The 25,375-nt window shown below is 42.2% G+C and overlaps 1 protein-coding gene across 4 annotated transcripts in view; it reads right to left on the reverse strand.

Moving 5' to 3' along the window:
- The window catches only part of LOC134378800 (serine/threonine-protein phosphatase 4 regulatory subunit 1-like), a 78,764-nt gene that overhangs the window by 12,381 nt on the left and 41,008 nt on the right, over positions 1 to 25,375 (reverse strand). For 2 of the 4 annotated variants that reach the window (XM_063098111.1, XM_063098115.1), the window contains 7 exons: positions 16,942 to 17,088; positions 8,248 to 8,355; positions 7,383 to 7,448; positions 4,924 to 5,082; positions 4,138 to 4,322; positions 2,585 to 3,045; positions 328 to 521 (listed from right to left, as the gene is read on the reverse strand). In XM_063098111.1, coding sequence (XP_062954181.1) covers positions 328 to 521; positions 2,585 to 3,045; positions 4,138 to 4,322; positions 4,924 to 5,082; positions 7,383 to 7,448; positions 8,248 to 8,355; positions 16,942 to 17,088 — 1,320 coding nt within the window. The remainder of the gene's footprint in view (positions 1 to 327; positions 522 to 2,584; positions 3,046 to 4,137; positions 4,323 to 4,923; positions 5,083 to 7,382; positions 7,449 to 8,247; positions 8,356 to 16,941; positions 17,089 to 25,375) is intronic. The other 2 variants (XM_063098121.1, XM_063098128.1) reach the window with 2 other exon arrangements.

Consider the following 25,375-nt stretch of genomic DNA (forward strand, 5'->3'; position numbering starts at 1 on the left):
TTCACCCTCCACTATCATTAAAAGATGCAAATGTCTGTTAACAGTGACACAGTGTTTAGATGGTTAACCCCCCTCCCACAAAGAACCAGTTCTTGTTGTCTTCAGAGAAGGGGGAAGGCACGTTTGGTCTCCACCCTGTTTTTGTGGAAGAGAATCAGCGTTATCAATCATTTGATTGATTGGCTGTCTAGTTATCCAAAACATGACCTTAAGAATAAAATGAAATTTGCCATTTATCATCTCTGCTGGGATATATTAATAAAAGAAAACGCAGCTTTGTGATTTCTGTCACATCCTCAGCAGCTGAGGGACAGGGACACTACTTACTGAGCGTGGTGATGCCCTGGCCACGGAGAGCTCATCCGGAGATGATGAGGCCAACAGGGTCATCTGACTGTCAGAGGCAGAGCCAGGGTCTGAAATGGACGCTTCATCCAGACCTTCTGACACCTTGCTCTCAGGTTCATTCACAGAGTCAAGCTGTGCAGCTCTCAGTGCAGCTGATAATACCTGAACTTGAGCTGCAGGAAGAAAAGTTCCAAGAATTTTAATAACTTTATTTGGTCTGTGGGGGTTCACTTTAGAGAAGTCTTCAAAACAACATCGTGGCGTGGGCGCTCTACACAAACTCACACGTTCCACCTATCTGCTCCTACCGTGAAGACTGCACAGCAACCATGCTCTGGAGGCTCAAAACAAGCTCTCAGCAAGGTGGTGATACTTAGGGCCATAAATGGTAACTGTTTCAACTAAATGCCAGCCACGCACAGAATGTCAAAGCCGAATTCAAAAAGCCTCAGTTGGGGAAAATTCAGAGTTTGAGTCCCCCATCCTTCACAGAAAGACAACACAATGTTACTGAACAATGACTGTCTGGGAGGTCCACTGACTTGTGAGGGGTGTCCTGCTCCCCCACTTATAAAGCGGGATGGCTACTTTCTCTGCCCCCACGCACACACATACATGCTGTACATGAATAAATCCATTTACATACAGATGAATAATAATCTCACTTACCAAGACCCAAGGGGGCTACCCATTCTTTCATGACTGCATGATACCCTCCTAACAGTAAAGATTACATATTTCAAATATCTTTCTTTAAAAATAATCTGGGTGTTTCCATGTCCCCAACCTCCCAACACACACACACAGACCCCCACCTTTCTTCATTCTGCTTTCTCCTAATTAAGTAAAATAGAGCCCTAGATTCAGTAACACGTTTAGAGCATGGGGCTGGCTCTCAACCATGCCCAGGGCAGCCCCACCTCCTCAGTGCTGCACTCCAGCTCCTTCCCCATGGCCTAAGCTGCCACAGCCAGTTCCCAAACATGTGTCATTTATTTCCAAATCTTTTGGGCTCAAAGATCCCTTTGAGGTCTGAAAAAAGCTGTAAGTTCTTTCTTACAAAAAAAATTAAGAATGCATATACATGCAAGATTTTACAATGACTTCAGGGACTGAAAGAGCCATCAGAAAGAAATCCCCCAACTTTTCTGGATGATGGGTTCCCAGCTGTCCTCTAAAGCCTCACTCAAATGTCAACTGCCCTGCTAGGTCTTCTCCCAGATGTCTCCTCTGTCCCCACGAATGACTGGCTTCCTGCCCTGTGTTACACAGCACATCATGTCTCCTCCTCTCCCAGCCCTCTCCACGCCCTTCATGGTCTCTGCCTCCACAGTCCCCTCAAACAGACCACAAGAGCCTCGCGTGCCAGCCACCACTGTGCAGGCCTCCAGCCCAGGTCCTAGCAGTGGGGATTAAGGTAGCTTCAGTAATGTGTTTTCCAAAAACAGACCTTTGTCTATAGCTATTAGAAGTGATATGTTATGTGTGTTCATTCCTTCAGCAAACATTGATTTAATTTCCTTCATAAATTTAAGGACAAAGAATAATCAGAGGGCTAACTGGATTTTCACATTTTCCTTCCCGAAAGCCTCACAAATCTTTGCTCAGCAACAGCAGCAAGTGTTGTTTTTCCAATTTCTCCAAAACAAGGAAGAATACAAATATAGCACTGTTTAGAGAAAGAAGAGTCATGATAATGGATATGGATCGCAAGGTCTAGCTCCCAGATCAGACGCTCAGTGGGAGTACTAGTCATAAAATGAAAAATACCCCAAAGAAGAAGTTGTACTTTTCCTTGCTGTACAAAGACAAAAATCTTCAAGTTTTGCTACAGGCTGAGCTAATAGGCTCCAAAAGGAGGACCATCCTTAGCTGTTCATAACCAGAAAGGGCATTATACGTGGGAAATGATGTAACAGTGTCCAAGGAGCTAATAAAATTTGTACTGCCCCAGAACTGTCCACTTTTCTATTAGAATTGACTTCAGACTGTGTGCGTGTCTGTCTGCAAAACAAGGAGGCAAAATCCATGCACAGGTACCTGTCCAGAAACATCTCTAGCGCTCTGGTTGTGGTGAGGCTGAGTGAGCCTCTCCTCCCACTGTGTGCACAGTGTGAATAAATACAGATACATGCGTCTGTATCAGTGCACAGGCCAGAGGGAGAAGCAAGTGTCAGCATGCCACACAACACAGAAATATCCCATTTTCTCTTTAATTATAATGGACAACATTTACCTTGAACATCTGGATCATTCATCATGTGCTCCTGCAAACTATCAAGGACTTTTTGGATCTCACTGCTGGCCACACAGCTGTTAGGCACAGTCTCGGGTCTGCTGCAGCCTTCTTCCCGCAGCCCAGCCTTGCTCAGAAACAACTCTAAGTCCCTGCTTATGTCAGGGAGAGGAGTCCTCCAATAAAGGAAATTATTGAACACATCCTTCGAATTCCCTGGGCAGGCGCAGGAATCTGGTCCAGGGTGGCTGTTGATGGGGAGGTCATTAATATCTAGGAGCTTCGAGAAGGGACTGGCCTCTGGGGAAAGCCTGGTCAACTCAGCTCCAGCCGAGGCAGAGTTTTCCATTGGGTTTTCTATCAGGCCAGTAGAGGAGCTACTGACATGCATAAAATCACTGGTTTCCGTTGATATCCCTTCCATGGGTAGATCTGGCTCTATCCGCACAGGCTTTGTTGAACTAGGTTAAATGGAAGGAAGCAATCTTTTAGCACCATGTAATAGACTGGAAGGGCCATGAAAAAAGAAGAGACCCGCATCCTCCCAAGCCTGGTCCTCCTCCAGCCAGCCAGCCAGCCTCCTAGTGTCTCTACTGTCAGAAGATTAAATCCTCACAAGAAGATAAGAGGTGCAGTCAGCTCCCTTGGCCCCACGAAGGTATGAGGTGCAATGAAAATACCACATGAAAGCTCAGCCAACCCTCCATGGAATTCATGGGGAGAATTCCCCTGGCTTCTGCTGCAGCACCTTCAGTGGCAAGATTCCATTCATTCATCCACTTCCTGCTCACTGGTGCCTCCACCAGGGGGCAGGCAGTGGAAAATAAAAGCTCTGCACCTGTGAGAGCTAGCTACTGTCAACCACTGTGAACATCTTGATGAGGAAGACAGTGCACACCAGCCTGACACGCAGCAGGCACTCAATGAACTTTCTTGGGGGAAGGATGGAGGGAAAGACACACCCATCTTAAAAGGGATCTGTATTATCTGAGGTGTCAATTACCCACTGTCACCATCCTGCATAATATTAACAATGGAGAGATGCTTATAAATGACCCAAATAGTCTAGTTAGTACACAACTTCTCTCCTCAGAGGAAAGATATGAAAATCCAAGATCAATCGCCATATGAGAAAAACATGTAGGGCCTACCAATGGTAGTCAGAAATGTCACCTTTACATGCATATAACATCCTACGTCACAAATGTACATTTGGGAGACTTCACATTTTTCCCTATGTAAATTATCCAAAGAACTTCATTAATCAAAAAAGTAAGAGAAAAATTTTTTATAGTTTATTTAATCACTACTCTCAATGAATATTTTATCTAAATTTAGGAGACACAGTAGCTTCCTTATTTATAACCCAGTACTCACACTTAAAAATCATTATTGCAATTACTTTTTGCTTCTTTACATAATTAAAGCTCTAATATTCCATCTTACCCAGAAGGTCACTGTTACTAAAACTCAAGACAAGATAATTGCTAGAATCTTAGGTGGATGCTTGAGGTGAAGTGTCGGTCTTGGTGACGATCCTGGTCAGGGCGTACCTGGCTGAGGAAGTATGAACACAACTTTCAGGACTGGGTAAGCGGGAGGCAAAATCAGTGTCCAAATCCTGGGTCTGTGGTCGGGTGCTCAGGGTGCCGTTCTCGCAAACATAAAGGCCAGCGCTGGCGGGACTTGCAAAGGTGGAGATGAAGGGGCCAAGGGATTGGAACGCAGCCTGGCGCACCTGGAACCAGAGAGAACAGCATGGTAGACACAGCAGCGGACCACAGCAGTGGCCACATCTCATCCCAGGCTGAAACAGACAGCTGGTCACCAGACAGGCCACTGACCTCCAAACGACGTCTATGCAGATTTATTGCTTTCTAAATCATTCCCTAAATTCCAAATAAACTATTCAATAGAAAATGAAGAAAAATTTAGCTCTGTTATATAGTTTTATTCTTCCAGAATATTAATTCCACATCAAATAATACCAGATTTTTTTTTTAAAGTATTTACACAGACCTTATGAATCATTACAGGCATGTTTATGACAGTAACAGAAAAGGTAATCGTTTAGTTAATGCCTTCCCTTCATAATTCTGATTGCTGTGATATTCATCTGCTCCATATGTTAAGGTGTGTGCCACTTTCTTAATAGTCACCCCAAAGCTTTTGAGACTTCAGTTGCCCTAATTTAGACCTTGCGAGGTCTACACAAGATCTAAATCTAGTCACTGAAAGGACAAAATACAGAGACACAAGTCCAAGAGCCAAGACGAGGCCTGGGAGCTGGACACAGCTGGACAGCTTGACCCACGGAGTCCAGGGTTGCCATCACTCACCCATCGACAGGGATCGCTGATGAGTCTGATGAAGAGAGGCGACAGTGTGGTCCTGCGGACCTCAGGGGAGGTGGTGTACGACACGGCCATGAAGCATTCTGCACAGGCTTTTCGCATCCCCCAAACATTATCTGAGCAGAGCTCAAAAAACTTTGGGATCTACCAAAACAAGTAAATAGTGCTACTCAAATCTGATTACCCCGAGCAAGGGCAGAACCTGTTTTAATGACGTAGTGAAGGCATATCCAGAAATTAATATCAAAGAGAAACATACACTGGTCTAAAAAAAATCATTTGAAACAAATAGAAATTGTGGTAAGTAGAAGAAACAAACATGTCCTTCATTCCTAATTTTAGTAAATGACTTGGGTAAATATAACAAGATAACAGAAAAAATCCCCCAAAAAGGCAGAATGACTGATATTCCTTATGTGAATTATAGAGAAAGACTGTGAAAGACTTTAAACTTAGGGAATGTCCCAACTAGCTCACCCATCCAGGTTTCACTGTCCTTGAATAGGGTGCTTTACAACTCTAGTGATAGAAGGCAAGTTATTAAAAACTGACGGGCTGAGCCCGTGGCGCACTCGGTAGAGTGCTGCACTGGGAGCGCGGTGGCGCTCCCGCCGCGGGTTCGGATCCTATATAGGAATGACCGGTGCACTCACTGGCTGAGTGCTGGTCACGAAAAAAAAAAAACGACAAAAAATGAAAAATAAAAATTAAAAACTGACAGTAATGCAAATAATTCCTGTCCACAGAAATGCAAATTGTGTCCAGTAGAATGCAATGGATTATCAGCCTGGATACTGACTGCTTTTGAATCTATTTGTAAGATTAGTACATCACTTCAGTACTCCTTGGTCTGACTACAAATGTGCAGTACTCTGAGTTCTCCATTAAATTGCTTGTAATATCTTACTGGTTTGTTTTATTAATAAATGAGTTCAGTACAATCTTTGACACATGCTCATTCTATATCTGTATAAAGGTTATAATTATATCCTCTTTTAAAATTTATCCTTTAAAAAGGCTTTCATTTAATATCCTAATGTAAAAATAATTAGCCTAAAATGCTTCACAAATGGGAATGTAATATGACCACGGAAATGTGCACCTACAGAAAGATCAGCACACTGGTCACTGCTATTCTTCATTCAGGTACACTAGGTAGAAGATAACACTCACTGTATATTCAAAGCAACAGCCCATTAAAAATTATTCTTGGGTTGGAACTGTGTTGACATGGCTTTTACTTGAAATAAAATAAAATGAGCTTCTGCACTTAAATTTAAAAATCAATTCCAAGATTATACTTTTTGAGGTTAAACTCCAACGATACAGTAGTATTCTGTCAATATCTTATTGACAAAATGCTTATTGAGCACAGTTCTCCAAGTGCCAGGTCCGAGGTGGGCACTGGGGAAACAAAGACAAACATGACGTGGTCCTTGCCATCCCCAGATTCCCATGAGCAAACCAAGAGTGAGGTACTATAAGCAAAACACTACAGGATGCAGAACAGAGAGAAATGGATTCTCTCCGGCACAGTGGGTGGGTGAGTCTGGACCAGGAAAGAACTTCACAGAGGCACACTCAAGCTGGATTTGAAGAGTAAGTAGGGTCCTACCAGGTAGGGAAGACACTTAGGGGTGAGAGGCAGTAATGACCCATAGGTGTAAAAGAACAGGAAGCCTCCAGGGAGCTGAAAAGTCACCTGGCTGGCCAGTGAAGTGGTTCTGTACCCTGTTGTGCATCAAAATCACTGGGAATTTATCAAAAATACAAAAGCCTGGGCCTCCCCCTTCCTCCGACCTTCCCCAGGATTCAGATGTGTGGCCTGAGGTGAGATTCACCTAGGCCAGGATCCTGTTCAGAACTGAGAAAGGGGACTGGAGGTGAGCAGGAAAGGTATTTGTGAAGGGACCTGAAATGCCAATAAGGCTCTAGATTTTAACCTGTAAACCAAGAAAAAAATTCTCAATGGTTTTGAGGCCCAAGAGTAAGGTGGTGGAGCAGTGTTCTAGAGGGAGCAGTGAGAGGGGACAGAGAGTGGCTCAGACAGTGAGAAGAAACTGGGAGAAATGACCTGTGAGGAGGTGACAGCAAAGCCCACGGGAAAGAGGACTAGGGTTGCTTCCATCCCATTCCACAGTCCAGCTGCCAACGCTTAGGAAAAACGTTAAATTCAGAATTCAAGAAATCTGGGAGCTGGTTGGTTAGCTCAGGGTGGTTAGAGCACAGACTTATAACATCAAGGTCATGAGTTCGGATCCCCATACCAGCCGGCCACCAAAAAACAAAATAAATGTTGCAGAATTCAAGAAATCTGAAATTAATGAATTTAAAACTGAGCTGCCATTCCAAAGTAACAGACTCATAAATATAAAATTTTACAACTTATTTGAAAGGGTGCTAAGAAGTAAATCGGCAATTACAATTGGCAAAATTTCACATACCAGAAATTTCTCAGTGGCTTCTTGTCCCACAGCATGACAAATATCACCAAAATTTTTCACACACACCTTAAAAAGGCAAAAGGCATATCCATTATTCTCATCTTTCTTTTTGTCGTAACAAACTGTAAAAACTAACAAGCAGGAAGCTTGAGAGTAATTATCCCCTCTAGTCAGGCAGCTAACAAGCCCTAACCAAGCCCATCGCCCACACGGCACCATACTAGGTGCCTCCACTGCATTGAAAACAGAGGATTTACAATAAGGAACCAAATTCTAGGCTCCTAATTAATCTTGATACATAATGCATTTGGTTAGCAACAGGGCAGAAGAGACCCTTAACATTCTCTGCTCAGTACATGAGACCCACTGTCTTGCCTAGACATCATGGGGAGAGGCCAAGGAGTGACGACCAGTTATGCAGCAAGGTGGGAGATAAGGCTGTCTCTGGGGATGGCAACACCCTTCAAAAGGGAAGAATTTGACAACCAAGTGACAAGCAATTAAACATGAACCTGGGATTGGGGTTGGAAGGTATAGCAAAGATAAAAGGGTTCTGGAACAAATGACCCCAGATAATCAAAGACCTTGCATGTCTGAATAACCATATCTAACCACAAGCCAGCAAGGTCCCATAACTCTTGTCCTAAGAGCAACCGGTTTACTCATATAGAATCTCATCTCCAGGCTTCTATCCATTTCATAATTGCAGTAAAAACTGGCAACACTGTTCAGATATTTTCTTTACACAGTACATGCTGGACACATTTTCCCTCCAGACTATGTCTACTGAAGAAGTCCAGAAACTTCAGAGGAATCTAATTCCAATTTTTTAACTTAAAGAGTTTTAAAACTCCTAGGATCCCACCTTCCGAACTTGAAAGAGTTTCTCATCACCACACAGTTCACAGAATCGAGGGAGCAGCAGGTGTTCAACTGTGCTCTTACTCAGCACTGAAGCCATTCTGCAAATTACCTATAAATAACAAGAACATCAGAGTCACTTGAAATACCAAAGTGTGTAAGTCAGATGCATCACTAACAAGATATATTCCAAAAGCAAATATCTAAAATATTGCCAAAATGTCCAAGAAGGAAAAATAGAGAACACTTTCTTTTGAGTTTTGTCAGTTAAAAAATGATCAATAGAAGGCCAAATATTTCTCTAGTTTTACTCAAATTGGTATTTGTCTGAAACTGAAGAGCTAGTATTTGCCAGATGTCAACAAGCACCCAATAGAGAAACAATTTATATGCACTGGTTCATTTTACCTTCCCCAGAACCATATGATATGGGAATTAATTATCCCTTTTTTTTCAGATGAGGAAACTAATGGTGAAAGAGGTTAAGTAATGTAACTAACTAAAAACAGACAGTGATGAGGTGGGACATACAGTAATAGTGGGATACAGTATAAAAAAATGATTGGTAGGCACCAGGGAATGATTGAACACTGGCAGAATTAAAGAGCAGACCCTTGAATGAAGAAAACCATACTGGGTAGAATTTGCATTTATGCTGCTTTTTGCCTGAGGGCACTTCCCATCTGCCTGGCTATGCAGGGCAGCTAGACCTCAAGCAAAAGCTACAGTTTCACTGGCTTGAGAAATCGGAGAACAGAGATTGAGGCTGCCAGGGGAGCTGGAAAGTGAGAGTGAAAATCCTGGGAAGGAAGGAAAAAGAGAGCCAAAGGAATGGGCATGCTAAAATCTATAATTAAATCCTACCCTAATCCTTGGCTGATCTCTGAACTGTGCATGCACAGGTGAGACTGTGCAGTTCATAGAAAACAGCAGTAACCTAAGGCTGAGAGAACTGAGTAGTTTCAGCTGCTGCTTACTGTAGGGAAACAGAATCTGAATTGCTTCCTAGAACAAAGTCAACACTCTACAGAGGAAAATAACAGAATCCAGAGTATCTGCAACATTACATCAACAAGATACAATAGAAAACAAAAAATCTATACACGTAAGAAATAGAAAAACGTGACCCTTATCCAAGAAAAATATCAGTCAGTAGAAACAAACCCACAGAAAATCCAGATAGAATTAGGAGACTTTAAAAGGAATCTAAAGCAGCTATTATAAATGTGCCAAAGGACTAAAAAGAAAATAGGGTCATAATGAATAAACAGATTGGGAATCTCATCAAAGAAATGGAAACTACAAAAAAGAACCAAGACTTCTGGTAACAGCAAAGTAGCTTAATTGAACTAACCCTCCTACAGATAACAATTATAGAATCTTGATAAAACATAAAAAATAACCATTTGGAAGCAGTGGACAGCAATCAAAAAATGGAAACTAGAGGACAGGCTACCCTTAAAAGATGAACTGCAATAGCAGAGATTTGCAAATAAGGTCGAAAATCTGTGTATAAGATCTGTTTGAATCTTTAGCCAACTACTAAACTACATATGGGGATGGGAGTAGGGCTAGGGGAGAGATCCCAGACGACCTAACAAAGAAGCAACAGACATAAACTAAACTGAGCAGAGATTTCAGCTGCTGCTCACCAAAAGGGAAACAGTTTGGAGTTGGAGGTCAATCAAGGTAACTGTCTGTTAGGACAAAAATCACTTTAGAGAAATACAACAGAGTCCAAATTCTCTGCAATGCATCATTTGATGATGTCCAGTGTCTGATCAAAAATCACTACTCATGTATTAAAAGGAAAAGTGACCCATAATGCAAGTAGTCAATGGAAATCAACACCAAGATGATCCAAATGTTGCAACTACCACATAAGGACTTTAAAGGAGTTGTTATAAATATATTTAAGGATTAAAAGGAAAACATATGCACAGAGAAGGACAGATAGGGACTCTATCATAGAGATATAAAAACTGTAAAGATTCTATAAAAGATCAAAATGAAAATTCTAGAGCTGAAAAGTATAATAAGTGGAATAAAAAACTTACTGGATAGGCCTAACAGATTGGAGATGACAGAAAGAGCCACTGAACTTAAGAAAGATTAACAAAAATTATCAAATCTGAACATTAGACAGAAAAAATGACTGAAGAAAACAGAGCTTCAAAGATCTGTAGGACAATATCAAGGGTCCCAACTTTGTGTAATCTAAGTCCCAGACTAAAAGGAGAAAGAAACAATTGCACAGAAAAAAAAAAAAAGGAACAATAGCCAAAAACTTCGTAAATTAGGTGAATGGCATCAACACACAAATCCAAGAAATTCAATGAACACAAGACAGGATAAACACTCATTCTGCGAAAATCCAAAGACAAAGAGAAAAATCTCAAGAGCAGTGAGAGAAAAAAAGATACTTTATATATAGCAGTAGTACAACATGAATGACAGTTCACTTCTCATGAGAAACTAAGGAAGCCAGAAGATAACAAAATGACATCTTTAAAGTGTTTTAAAAGAAAAAAACACAAAAACCTGTCAACCCCCAATTCTATATCCAACAAAACTATCATTAAAAAATGAAGGCAAATTAAAGACATTTTCAGCTAAACAAAAACTAAGAGACTTCATCATCAGCCAACCTGATACTAAAAAAAGTAGTAAAGGAAGTTATTCAGGCTAAAGGGAAAAGATACTAGATTTGATAATTCAGATCTAAAGAAAGAAAAGATGATCATCAAAAATGGCAAAAATGGGGGTATAAAAGTCTATTTTTTTTCTCATTTATTAGCTTCTTCAAAAGATATAATTCTTTAAATCAAAAATTACAATACTGTACTTTCAGGTTCATAATGTATGAAATATTAATATAATATATAAAAACAACAGCACAAAGGATGAAAGCAAGTAAGTGGAACTACACAGTTGTAAGGTGCTATATTTTTTGAAAATCCTCAATAGAGGAATTAAAATGCAATGCTAAGGAATATTCAATTAGCCCAAAAGAAAACTGAAAACAATGAACAGAGAAACAAAAACAAAAGAGACAAAAAGGAAAACAAATAAAGAAATGGCAGAAACAGATCCAAACATACTAATAATTGCATTAAATATAAATGGACTAAAAACTCCAATTAAAATCCAGAAACTATCAGACTAGATATAAAAGCAAGACCTAACTATATTCCAACAAAAACAGAAACACTTTAAATGTAAAGACAATTAGGTTGATAGTAAAAGCAAATATACTATAATAAACAGTAGGCATGAGAATGCTAAAGTGGTTATACTAATATCACAGTAGACTACAAGATATAAATTACTACCAAAGTCATTTTTTAATGATAAAAGGGTCAATACAGCACAAAGATATAAACATTAAATGTGTAGCTTTAAATGCTTACTATGAAAAAGTTAGGCTTCAAAATATGAAGTTTCCCCTTTAAGAAGCTAGAAAAATACAAGCAATTGAACTCAGGAAAGTAGAAAGTAAGAAATAATTAATAGTAGAAATCAATAAAAAAAGAAAACAAGCAATAAAGAAAATCCACAGAGCCAAAAATTAGTTTGAAAACATTAATAAAACTCATAAACCCCTATTAAGACTTATTAAGAAAGTAAAAAAAAAAAAAGAAAAAAGAAAAACTCATACACCAATATCATAAACAAAAGAAGATAACACTACAGATCTTACAGATATTAAAAGGATAATAAAGGAATATTGTGAACAACTCTAAACCAATAAATCTGACAACTTACATGAAATTAATAAATTCCCTAAAATACACAACTTATCCAATGATACATGAAATAATAAATCTGAACAGCCCTATATCTGAATTGAATCTGTTATAAAAAACCATCTCACAAAGAAAACTCTAGGACTAGAGGTTCTATTGGTGAATTCTAACAAATATTTAAGGAAAAAAATAACTCCAATCTTAAGCAAAATCTTTCAGAATATAGAAGAGAAGGGAGTACTTCCCAACTCATTTTCTGAGGCCAAAATAACCCCAATTCTAAAACCTGACAAGAGACATAATAGGAAAAGAAAATTGCCAACAATAGTCCTCTTGAACACAGATGTGAAAATCATCAACAAAAGTTTGGCAAACCATGGAGATGGAACATTCTTCACTGTAGAACACCAACTAGAATCCTCAACAGACACTAATACTAGTGGGTGAAAGTTTGATGAAGAGCATACTTACACAGTCTCAAGGTAACTCTCCTTATTACCTTCAGAGGAAAAAAAAAGTACACTGGAGAAGACTTGGCAGATACCACCTCTATTGACTAAGTCGTCAAAGTTAACATCACCGTTACTAGGACAACTAAAGTCTTGCACCTCCTGACATGGCACACTGAGATCATATCACTTCTATATATATTCCTGCCAGAAAGAAAGAGTCCAAATCCAATATGACGAAACATCCAACGAAGCTAAACCGGGAGACCTTCTACAAAAGAACTAGCCTGGACTCTTCCAACATGTTAATGTTACAAAATTGAAAGAAAGACTCAGGAACTATTCCAGATTAAGAGAAACCAAAGAGATATGACAGACAACTCAATGCAATGAGTAATCCTGAATTGGATCCTGGACAAATGACAACATCTGAATATGAACTGGGAATGAGACATTAACACTATATCAGTGCTAAATTTCCTGATTTTGATCATTATAATGTGGTTGTATAAAAAAGGGATTTCCCTATTTTTTGGATATATATACATAGAAGAATTTAATAAAGGGGCACAATGTCTCCAAACAGCTCAGAAAAATATATACACATTTGTATATATCTCTGTGTGTGTGTGTACGAGTATGGAGAAGGGGGAGAGAATGTGATAAAACAAATGGAGCTATACAGAAACCACTAGAGAAGCTGGATAAAGGGTATACAAAAAAGAATTCATAGTACTATTCTTATAAGTTTGAAATTAAAACAAAATGAAAAGTTATCAAAAAAATAAAATAAAAGAACTCTCCCACTCCCCCAACGAAAGAAAAAGAAAGGGAGGAAAGTAGAAAAAAGGAAGAAAGGGACAGAGGGATGGAGGGAAGAAGGTGAGGGAGGGATGGAAGACATGGAGGAAAGGAAGAGATGGAGGGAGGGAGGACTTCCTGTCTCTGAAGCCTGTTATTCTCACTATCAACATGGCACTGCCATTTTACAGTAGAAAAAGGTCCTGAGTTAGTAATCCAACTATCATTCTATTTGGAATATGCACACAAATGGACAAGAGGGGAAAGAAAACCAAACGGGATGAGGGGAGGGGAACCTAGTCCCATAACAGAAATAAGGAAAAGGCTTGTGGCTCCAGAACTCCAAGGACACATGTTTCTGATCTGATGCTTAGCAGAGTTGCACAAAGTGACAGCCACAATAAATGAGGACATGAGGCTTCCGTATCCAGGCTAACAGGCAACTAAAGAGTTTTCAGTATCTCCATCCACCCCTCTGCCTCTTGCCACACCCACGTGCCCTTATTACTACACAGTATAAAACAAATCCAGAATCATTAAAAGTCAGCACCCCAAGTGAGAAGAAATTATATTCCTGTGGCCCTGAGAACCACTTGTACGGAATGACAATCTTCATTTAGCTGCTTGGAGCTAACCATTCTTTATAGTACATAATTGCAACATTCTTTCTAAATAAATGCACAAATAAAAATGAACTTAAAAATAGGAACGACAACAAAAAATGAGGAAAACAATGTGAAAATGTGTCGAGAGAGAAAAATAGGTTTCTGACAATTAGTTATAATCTCAGAATGCTAATGGCCTCCCTGCGAGCAACAGGAATTATAATTGCTCTCCAGTGGTCTGTTTATCCTGTTTAGATATAATTACAAGATACAGCTCTTGCAGTTTTTACCGATTCATTCATCCAACAACTAACATTTATTTAGCACAGACTCTGGGCCTGGCACTGTGCTGGGTACCGATGGTGCAAAGACAATATGGTCTTCTGTTTAAGAAGCTCACCATTTTGAGGGAGAAACAAACAGAACTTCACAACTGCTAAGTGATAGAAGACAGATAGGAACCAACTCTTCTGACACATAAAGTGAGAGTCACTAATGTTGCTTTGGGTATCTAGAAAGACTTCACAAAGGAAAATGCATACCTGTGTGAGAAACCAGGAATCTGTGTACCCATGTCCCAGCATGAAAGTCGTGCCGCATAACTTGATTTAAAAATGCCCCAGGCATGTGTAGTTGGCTATCTTTGTTTTTCCCAATCATCACTAGAGTTCTCAGCATCACAATCGATTGATTGTAACTTCCAATGAGAATGAAAAGTCTACTGAACAGAGGTACACTTTGTCCATGTAGACGTGCAGTTTCCTTGGGAGTGAGAAGCAATTCCTCAAAAACGGCACTGTTCTGAGTGGGGTGTGCTTATGCACATGCAGCATAGCAATGTTCACACCACATGGCTGCAAAGACAGCCCAAAACACAGAGGGCAGCAGACCAGCCCAATCTGCTGCTTTCCCCATCTATCCCCTGTCAAGCCAACAGCTCCCTGAATCACCTCCTAACAAATACAAGTTGATTCTCGCAGTGTCTGGGGCATCATTCACAGACCAGTTAAATCAGAACCCTGCCCTTCTCTTCCTTGAATATGAAACCCACACTCCACTCACATTTTCACTTCCTAGCTAAGAAGACAGCTCTGTCTGTGCCCCACAGATCTCCAGTGACCAAGGGATGAGAGTCCCCTCCAAGGTCCCTTGGTCTCCAGGATCTGGAAAAGAAATTAGACCAAAGCACGCACGCCCCCCCCCCCCCATTCTGCCCCATCGGAGCTCTGTGCAGCAGAGGTCCTCCAGAAACACGGGGAGGACACAGACATGCACTCAGCCTCGAGGGCTGGGGTGGGAGGGATCAGCACTGCTTCTGTTCTTGTAGCCACACCTGAAAGCTAATACATTCAAATAATAATATCAGCAACTCACTTTGAATGAAAAATACAATTCATGTGAACTAATTTGTTCTGCAAGTGATTTGTACAGATAGTTTCTTGACGGCTTGCTACAGTTTCCAAATATTTTCACCAAAAAAAAAAAAAGAAGAAGAAGAAGAAGAAGAAGAAGGATATTGCTGACAAGAATGGAGTGTTTGGAAACAAAATAAAAATCATGCAAAAATGCCCTGAGTGTTATTTTTCATGGTATTAGCAGTCTTTAGGGATAAGTTATTTGGTTGTCAATCGTAACCTTGGAAACTCGCCTAACCAACTTCCAAATGAAAAAGATCTCATTTGCAAAGTTCACTGCTCAACTGCCAAATACCCCAACTAAATGATATTAGCCAGGTTCATTTTGCAAAATAAATTTAATTTCTTATAGAGAAACTTGAAATTTATAAAAGAACCCTGGAGAATTTGAATTTTAATAATCAATTATTCTTCAGCCTGATTCATCTTATAAACATATGGAATATGAAAAAAATTAAATTAGTTTAAAAAGCCAGATCTTTAATGCATATATGAAGAAAACTTTTACATAAATGAAGAATAATTGCCAAATGTTCTTACTCTGTAATACAATTTTTTTAGCTCCATGGTGAATATAATGTTTCTGCACTTTGAGAAAGAAAAGAATTCCTTTCTCTAATGTTGTTCTGTTCCAAGCAAGAAAACAACTATCATCTATATCTTTTACTATACTCACAATTAAGGCTCATGACTTTTTAAGTCCTTTATGTACGAACTTTTCCTAAAGTACTTCTGATTATTCTATAATCCTGGAGCACCTTACTTCTATAATGCAAACAGAAAGGGTCATGCCACATGGCATGCTTTGCACAGGTCAAAGGGGAAGCAGCAGCTAAAAACAAAAAGATGGCCCATGATGACTTCTCCTTGAGCCACAAAGGAAAACACACGAGGACAGATCGGGCAAGCGTGTCCCGGTCTACAAGCAGAAAAAGCCAGCACCGGCTCATCAACCACCAGCTTACGAACAAGGGCTCCAGAAATGAGTAGAAAGTCCTGCTTATATAATCATTTAACAATGGGTACAGAATCTTACAAACTCAAGGATACCACAATATTAACCATTAAATGGATAAGTCACTGAGAACTTATACTATTCCTTTCACTGTGTATCTTTAACTGATATGAGCACAAATACTTTAACACAGCATTTCCCAAAGTGCTGTAAACATTTTGGCCACATCTGTGTTCTTCACAGTGAACTTCGTATGTGCTTACATGCCTACTTTAGTCTTCTCTTAATCTATAAAACAGACACACACACCTATTACATGTTTTTCTTAATTGTCCAAGTACTACCTAAAATTATCTCACATACCATATGAGATTCCTCACTTTGAGAAACAAGGCCCATGACCCATGTAGATTCAAGGTTTACCTATAAATCTCAGCATCTTGCCCAGCAGAAGTCTAAGCCAGCTGTCTCTGCTATGCCCAATTCACTGATTCCCGAAGACTTGACTTCATAAAACAAGCAGTGCTATAAAAACAATCATTTCCAAAACATGCTCAGAGCTGAGTTGTGAGCTTTCTCAGACCTAGGTCAAGTCACTGGCTACCTTGCGCATGTGAACAGTGCTAGTCAAATCGAACACGTGCAACATATCACGTCATGCACAAGCCAGCTTATGGGACAACACCAACAAATGAGCATGGGGCAGTAACCCCCTGGACAGACTCACACTCACGGCTTCTGCTTTGAATTCCTCATCACTGTCTGGGGCAGACAGCTCCAGCAGAATTGGACACACTTTGTTTTCAATATCGTGCTGGAAAATGAGATCTTGTTCCAGAAGAATCAAGAGCACTTCCTGACTTGATTTTCTAACCTAAAAGAGGAAGAAAAGGCAAAAGGTGAAACAAAATGAGCGGAAGTGCTGTTGGGATCAGGACACACCCCCTAGTGGATGCCGTAAGCTGGCCACACCTGCCTTCCCCTGCCATTTGCTGTCTGAACCACTCGGGTCTTCCTGCCCTTGCCGCCCTCCTGTCAGCCTTCCTGAGGCCTTTGGATATGCCACTCCCTCTGCCTAACTGCCTTGTCCACTCCTCCAGTCTCCATCCAATGCCCCTTTCCTCCCTGACCCCCACTCATGCAGGTCCCCAAGCCACATTCCAATATCCGCCCCCCCGTGATCTTCCTCCACCTCTCATATCCTAGATATATTCTGCATATACATATATATGTACATACAAGATCACTTCAAAAAGTTTGTGGAAAAATAGAATTAAAAGATAACACAAATCCTTCCAGGAACATTGGCTGTCAGTTGTAACCTTGGAAGTAACCTCGTACATACAAATATGCGTATTTTTTTTTCGGTGTGATTCCATAATTGACACCTGTCTCCCACGCTGCAGAGAGTGAACTCAGAGGGCAGGTAGCCCATATAATGTGTCCTTTTTCTTCAGCACACCCTCAGTAGCCAGCAGCATATAGCACAGAACTGTGCTCAGTTCAGATTTGCTGAACAAACGGGTGACTTAGTGCCCCTCCTCCTCTGCAGGCACAGGGATGGGACACACTGCACCCTCCCACTACTGTGTAAACCCGGGCACACCCACACCCGAGACCTGACTTATGTCTGGTGCCAAAAGAACGCCACAGGGAAGGGGCCCAGGAAGAGCCACTGACAAGGTGGGACACTCCCACAGAAAACGAAGCCTCCTCGGTCTACAGAAGAGGAAGGCCAAGCAGCTCTTGTTGTTTGCAGCCTGCATGGAGCAAGCAAGCTCTAGAACTCAGAGGGGTCTGAAGAAATGAAAGCACATTAAATGCCAATTCATAGAGAAGGCAACGAAATATACAACTCATCACAGTGATGGGAAGGCAGGAGAGCAGTAACAGGACCCAGCAGTGTGTAGACAGAGCCACAGGTGATGAGTGGATGGCAGGTTATAAAAGAGGACAAGCCTGTGAGACTGAAGCCACAGAAGCAATACAACGCTAACACTTCTGACCAGGTGACAGATGAAAACTACACTGTAGAAAGATCATTCTGACAGTGGTGTTCCAAGTCAATTGGAGGCGATGAAAGACTGAGAGCAGAAAGGTCAGCCAGGCAGCTATTCCAACAGTCCAGGCGGGTGGGATGAGGCCCAGGCAGGCTGCCAGCAGGGGAGAAAGGTAGCGCCCCAGCAATATTAGCCAGGTATGGGTGACAGGACTAGGGGTCCAGACAGAAGCAGCAAACATCCACAACAACCCTAAGGTGTCACACTCTGACTGAGTGTCCAGCATGTGTCAGGAGCTGAGAACGTGACAGGACCACAGACAAAGAGAGACAAACCTGCAGGCTGCCTTGCCGCATGACACTCTCCCATGTGACGCACTGCCAATGCCCAGAGGGCAGCAGGGAGGGGAGGACCTGAGCAGTGGACACAGACCCAGATGTCAAAAGACAGCGAGGAGTCTAACAAGGGTAATGGGTTGAATGGAGGTCCCCCAAAAGATATGTCCACGTCAAATCCCTATAATGTGTGAATGTGACCTTCTTTGGAAAAAGCGACTTTGCAGATTGATTTAAGTGAAGGATCTTGAAATCAGCCAGGATTATCCAGGTGGGCCCTAAATGCAATCACAAGCGTGCTTATAAGAGAAAGACATGAGGAGAAACACTGACAGAAGAGGGGAGGGTCCACGTGAAGTCAGGGGCAGAGATTCTAGTGATGTGGCCACAAGCCAAAGAAGCCACAACCAAGAGAAGCTGGAGGAGACAAGAAAGCATTCTCCCCCAGAGCCCTGGTGGGAGCATGACCGTAACAACACCTTGATTCTGGACTTCTGGCAAGAGAATAAATGTCTGTTGTTTGTGGTACTTTGTCACAGCAGCACCAGGAAACTAATCCACTGAGCAAGGAAAGGGGAGAAGGGCCTTCCAGGTTCAGAGAACAGCATGTTCAAAGGTACAGAGTGACGAAGTCTGGGGCTGCACACTCTGGAGAAGTGTGACAAGTTCTAGACAACAGGAACGATGCAGGCCGGGGTGGAGTGGCAGAATGGAAGTGTAGGGGCCAAGAGAAGACATCTCCTTCAAACCCTGAAAGTTCTCTGAAAATTCACCTGATACAAACAGATTAATATAAAGAAAAGGCATAGCAAATTTTAGTTGATCACACAGTTTTACATGACACGGGAGCCTTGAGAATGAAGGCCAAAGATATAGAGAACATTGTATATATTTATGCCTAGGTTCTACAAAGCAGGCACAACCATGTAGAAATGTGATTGGACAAGAAAAGTATGATCTGATGCTCATAGAGTGAGTGGGGAAACCCAGCAAGGCCTGTCGGTTCAGATTCTTCTTGTCTTCTCTGTGTAGCATCCATCCAGGGTTTGGGGCAGGTCCCTTTCTTATGACCTACAATCACACAAAGTAGGTCAGAAAATTTCTTTACGTCCAGCTCAGAAAGGTGAGGGGAGGGGTTAGATCACATTATATCTATGACCCGCCTGGGTGAAGAGGGATTCTAGTTTCCTTGGCTTGCCTCAGGGAAGAATGAAGCTGAGAGACAGGAGGACAGAAGGTCAGAGGAAAACTGCTTTTGAGACTGCTTCTGAGGCCTTCCCTCTGGGGTATCGCTTTCTGGACCCCAACAGAAGACTGAAGGACACACTGAGGTCAGAATGGGGAAAGTTTTCGGTGTCCCACTAAGACCTCTGGTGATCACTGCAGGTACAATGAGAAGCCACCGAGGCTTAAAATCAGAGGAGTGACAAGATCACACTCGATTTCAGTGAGGGTGACAGTTTGGAAACTTAAAGAGGTTCTGAAAGCTGAGAGAGCAGGCGAGGAGCTCTTGGGCAGATGCCGTAGGTGTTAATAAAGCACAATGCTGGGGGCTGGGGACAGAAAGGACAGAGTGGGTTTGAGAGACATTGCCAAGGACAGCTGAGAGCGACTGCCCAGGATGATCACTGAAACCAAAGATGACTTGTGTCTTTGGCCAGGCCACCAATAACCAAAACAAAGAACATGGAAGGAAGAGCAAGACTGTAGGTGGAAAATAAGTAGGCTTGGGTGCCTGCGTGTTTGAGCTCTGCCTGATTCCCCGGACCTCCACTCAGGTGGAGCCGTGCAGTGGGCAGTGGCAGTAGAGGCCAGTGACTCATAAACTCCAGGAACCAGGGCAAGAGACAGCAGTCGGGGATTAACTTACTCTAGACTCTCCCTGGGGCCACAGCAGCAGATGAGCTCATGGAGGGAACCCTGCAGTGGAAGAAAAAGAAGACCCAAGACAATACCCCAAAGAACACTATGCCTTAGGGGCAGGCAGAGGACCAGGGGCTAGTGACGGAGACAGGCGACCGGGGTGTATGCAGGCAAGAAGTAAGGGAAGAGGCAGGGGAGGACACTGCAGGTGGAGCTCAAGAGGTGGCGCTGCAGGGGTTACAGGTTCTGGCTGTGGAATTTGAATGCTGTGCTTCAATCCACGGTCTGCAACTACTAGTGTAGTCATCTTGGGCAAGTGACTTAGCCTCTCTGGGCCTCAGTTTCTTCATCTGTAAAACTGGATAATAATAGTACCTATCTCATGGAGTTGTTGTGGGGATGAAAGGACTTAATATACATAAACGGCTTAGAACAGTGTCTGGGACACAGTATGATTCAAATGAATGTTGGCTATTATTGTTATTAAAACCATTATTATTAGAAGCCAAGAGAGAGAAGTATTAGAGTATCCCAACGCAGAGCTCCAGGAGGATCAAGTGACATGTCCGGTCATCTTTTCATCACACTGTCAGGGGTAAAGCAATGCTGAGTGCCTAGTGGGCATCCAGTACAGGTTTCTTCAAAAACCCCAAATATGGTTAACAGTAACTGATGGCATAAATGGATCAAGCATAAAAAAAAAAGAAAAGAAGTCACTGGACAGATAAATTGTGGAATAAATATAAATGCAATCCTAAAACAGTCAAAATGAGTGACCAGGAGCTATCCAGATCAATGTGGACAGATCTACAACATAAAGAAATAAAAGCAACTGGCAGAAAGGACTGTACAATCTGATGCCATTTACATAAGGTTTTAAAGCACCTAAAACAAGATACTACCTCATTCAGGGCCACTTACACAAGTGGTGTGACTATGGAGACCTGGATGGGAAGGACACATGCCAAGCTGAGGAAGGCAGTTTCCTATGCAAGGGGAGAGAGGGAGGAGGGGGATAGAGCAGTTGTAACTATATCCGTAACCTCTAACTCAAAAATAATATGAAGCAAACTTGCAAAAACGTAACATTTGTGGAAAATGAGCAGTAGGTATATGGGTGTTTATTACACAGTCCTCTCTTGTGTGATTAAAGTATTTCATGACATTTAAAAAATTGAAAATTGAAAATTCTGTTTTAAGGGGCTGGCCGGTTAGCTCAGTTGGTTAGAGCACAGCCTTGTAACACCAAGGTCAAGGGTTCGGTTCTCCATACCAGCCAGTCGCCAAAAAAAAAGGAAAGAAATAAAAGAAAATTTTGTTTTAAAAAAAAACAAAAGCATTAGATTTGACACTGAGCAGCTTAGTTGAGCCCATGGCAAGATACCCATCAAAGGCTTCCAGGAGCGTCAACCTCAGCACAGGGAGCTGACACCTGAATGAAAGCCCAGAGGGAGAGGCTGTGGAGGTTCTTCTTCCACAAGAAGCTTGGCAGGAGGAAGAGGAGTGGGTGGCGAGCTCCAGGTCAAGGCCAGAGAACAGAAAGTTGAGGAAGACTGAGTCATGATTATAATTGAAAGAAAAAAGCCAGTGAGAGAGCTGGAAAAATAAGCAAGTATGAGACAAGAAGATGGGACCACAGAGCAAAATGAAGACCCGAGGCTTGAGAAGAAGGTGGGATGTCCCTTCCTCTGAGACACAGGGGACTGGCTCAGGACTGCTGAACAAATGTGTTATATCACAAAGTGGAGAGTTTGCACCTGATTCAGTTCTACAAATCTTTACCAAATTCTACCAGGTACCAGACACTGTGCTAGGGCACAGAGATGAAAAAAATGAAATAAAATAAGACCCAGTTCTTACAATCTGAGATTCACAGTCCCAAATGGAAAAGAAACTTTTGGTTACAATATCCAGAAGAGTCTTCACCATCCCAAAACGTGCAACAGATGAGCCTTATGAAATTAGGTCTGACATCCAGCCTGTCTCCTTTCTCCAACCCAGCCCCCACCCAACACCTACAACCACATTTGTCTGCACCTCAGATACTCACTGCTAGGACAGGAATGAATTAACAAGTGTAACCATACCTCACAGGGTCATGGGAAAGAGCAGAGGACATAAGCCATGCTAGTGCTGGTGCAGGGTACCTCTCACACAGCGACGGCTCAAGAAATGGTTGCGTGAGGGGCAGCAGTAGTGCTAGCAATGATACTGACGTCACCCCAACATCATGACATGCCCCATGCAAGTGACTGCATGTTCAGTGACCATGAAAAGTACCTGCTGGCGAACAGAGAAGAGCAGTCTGGCCTGAGATGCAGAGGCTGGCTGGGACCTTGTATACACACTCCCAGATGCAAGAACACCTGAGTCTTTGCCAAATTAAGAATCCCAACCCATTGGGGACCTTTGGGCACTCCCAGCGGTGCCCACTGCGGATATCTGGAAGGGTCAGCTTCTGTTAAAGTGAGGCAGAGACAGGAGAAAGAGAGGAGGGGCCACGTAGGAAGAGTGAGGAGGTCAGAATCAGCAGAATGGGAGAGATGGGCAGAGGCCTCCAGAGCTGATGGCAGGATAGGACAAGTGGCCCAGAAGGAGTCTGGGCTGAACCCCGAGGCATTAAATAGTCTGAAGAAGGTTCAGTAAGACAGGATTTCATCATATTTTCCTTTTTAAAGATGATGGAAAAAGAGAGGAGGGTGCCCTCAAGGGGCTATGCATTTATGATGGAAACAAAGGAGACATGCCTTGCGTCTACCTGGATGGAGGAAGCGAGAGGGACAGATTCTGAAGGTTCACAGGTGGCGGCTTTGGGGGAATTGAATAAAGCAAACAATGGTTCCATTCATTGCGATGGGGGATGAAGATTGAAGGCCTCTATTTTCTCCGTGATGTAAAAGGCAAGGTCACCTGTTTGGTGCGTGGCAGGGCAAGGTGAGGAGGCCTGATGAAAGTGGCAAAGGTCTGAGAGAGCTGCCAGATATAATGTGAAAAGTAGCTGATGAGGGACAAGGAAAGGGATTGCCAGGCAGCGCTGCAAGTCCAGCTACGACTGGAACCCATAAATTTGCAACAGCACCGATCAACGCCTGATGGGACTCCCTCCCACCAAGCTCGGCAGCTAGGAGTGGGCAAAGCCAGGGACTGGGGCTGGGAGGCAGAGCCAGTGTGGTGCAAGCACACTGGCTAAAGGGACATAAAAAGGAGGGTGATGGCAGGGAAGGGCCTGAAAGGGTGGGATGAGAGAGGGACAGCTGAGGAGGAACAGGAAGTAGATGCAGGCAGACTGTGGGGTTGTGGAGCCAGTGGCTTCCAGGGCAGGAAGGCCCAGGGTAGGGAGAGAAGAAAAAAGGGCAACTTGTGGTCAGAGAGTGGAAGGCCATCATCGGGAGTCAGAGGTACAGCAGTTCTGAAGACCCCAAGGGCAGGGAGCTACTGCAGGTGTGGGTGCAGAGGGGTTGGGGTGGCCGTGACATGCAGATGCACCAGGCTGACGGTAGGGAGCGCCTGCTCTTGTCCCCTGGTACAGCTCTTTAGCCAACACAGACAGGGTGTCAGGCACCAAGTCAGATCCAGCGATCAAAACCACACTCCTGCCTCCACCCTTCCAGAACAGAATATATGGCAATGAAATATGACAAAGGTCAAGTAAATGTCAAATCCCCTGACCCAGCATAATCTTATTTCCAAGAATGTGTCCAAAGGAAAAAGAAAAGTCAATAGAAGAACAAAACTGCATTCTTTACAATGCTCACTGCATCTACAGTACAAAAAAGCTGCAAGAAATCTAAGCATTCAATAAAATTAAAAATATTAAGATTATGAAGAAACATAGTGGAATGTCTACAACACACAGATGAGCCTTCTGAAGGTAAAAACATCTGTCCTCCTCATCTCTTTATCCGCAGGCAGAAAGCCCTGTGCTTGGCTCATAACAAGCACTCAGAAACTGTCAGAATAAATGAACGAATGGAAGAAAATGTATCACATTATGATTAGACCTATGTGGGGAAAAGTGTAAGCACCTAGAGAAGAAAATGCAAAAATAATCAAAATACCGGTGTTGGAAGAGTGGAAATAGGATGACTTTTTTCCTTTTTTGAAAACTCCATTTAATCCTGTCACACCGTTTAACAGTTAAAAATGAGTGTTAGGTCTTTTAAAAATGCTTGGATCAAGGAAAAAATATAGAATTTCTTGAAAATAACAATAATGAAAACATGGTACATCATTAAAAATTAAACACATTGACCCTTGGTGGAAAGCCATCCCTAAAATACACTGGCACAACTAGAAATGATGCAAGGCTGTTCATTTCGGCAATTTTAAGGTGGCCAAAGACTAGAAATAACCCAGATATCCATCCATAAGCGGTACTTTGTCCCCCAGTGCAGTACTCTGCTGCGGGAAAAGTAGTGTAGGGGACCTGCACGGACTGCTCCAGCTGGTCTCCAGAACACACCACACAGAGGACAAAGTAAGCTACAGAGCAGCAGGAAGGGCAGGCACCTTGCCTCTGAGAAAGGGACATGGGGGTGCAGAATACAAAGACATAACCTGAGAGTTGTTACTGGTGTGTGTGTTTTCTTTAAGATTAGAAAAAACCAAAACCTAAAAGAAATACTTCCTGTGGGGAAGGAGAGAACAAGTAGGAGGAAAAGGGATGGAAGTCAGACTTCCCTGAATGTAAAAGCTGAAGCAATTTTTAAAAATAAAAAACAACTGAAAACAAAAGAGCATAACTGTGTATGATCATTAATAAATAATGAATAAATGTGAATAAAGTGACTTTAAAACACAGTAGCATGAGTATGACTGTGCATCTCTAGTGAGATGTGGCCTAAAAACAAAAGGAATTGCGAAGAAATCTTAGACTATATTTAGTAATCCTATCATACTGTCAGTAATAATATTAGAATTTTTATTTTGGATACACACACGCACATTAATGTCCTTAAGAAGC

Source organism: Cynocephalus volans, chromosome 1, assembly GCF_027409185.1.
Source record: "Cynocephalus volans isolate mCynVol1 chromosome 1, mCynVol1.pri, whole genome shotgun sequence".
In the NCBI taxonomy this organism is placed as follows: Eukaryota; Metazoa; Chordata; class Mammalia; order Dermoptera; family Cynocephalidae; genus Cynocephalus; species Cynocephalus volans.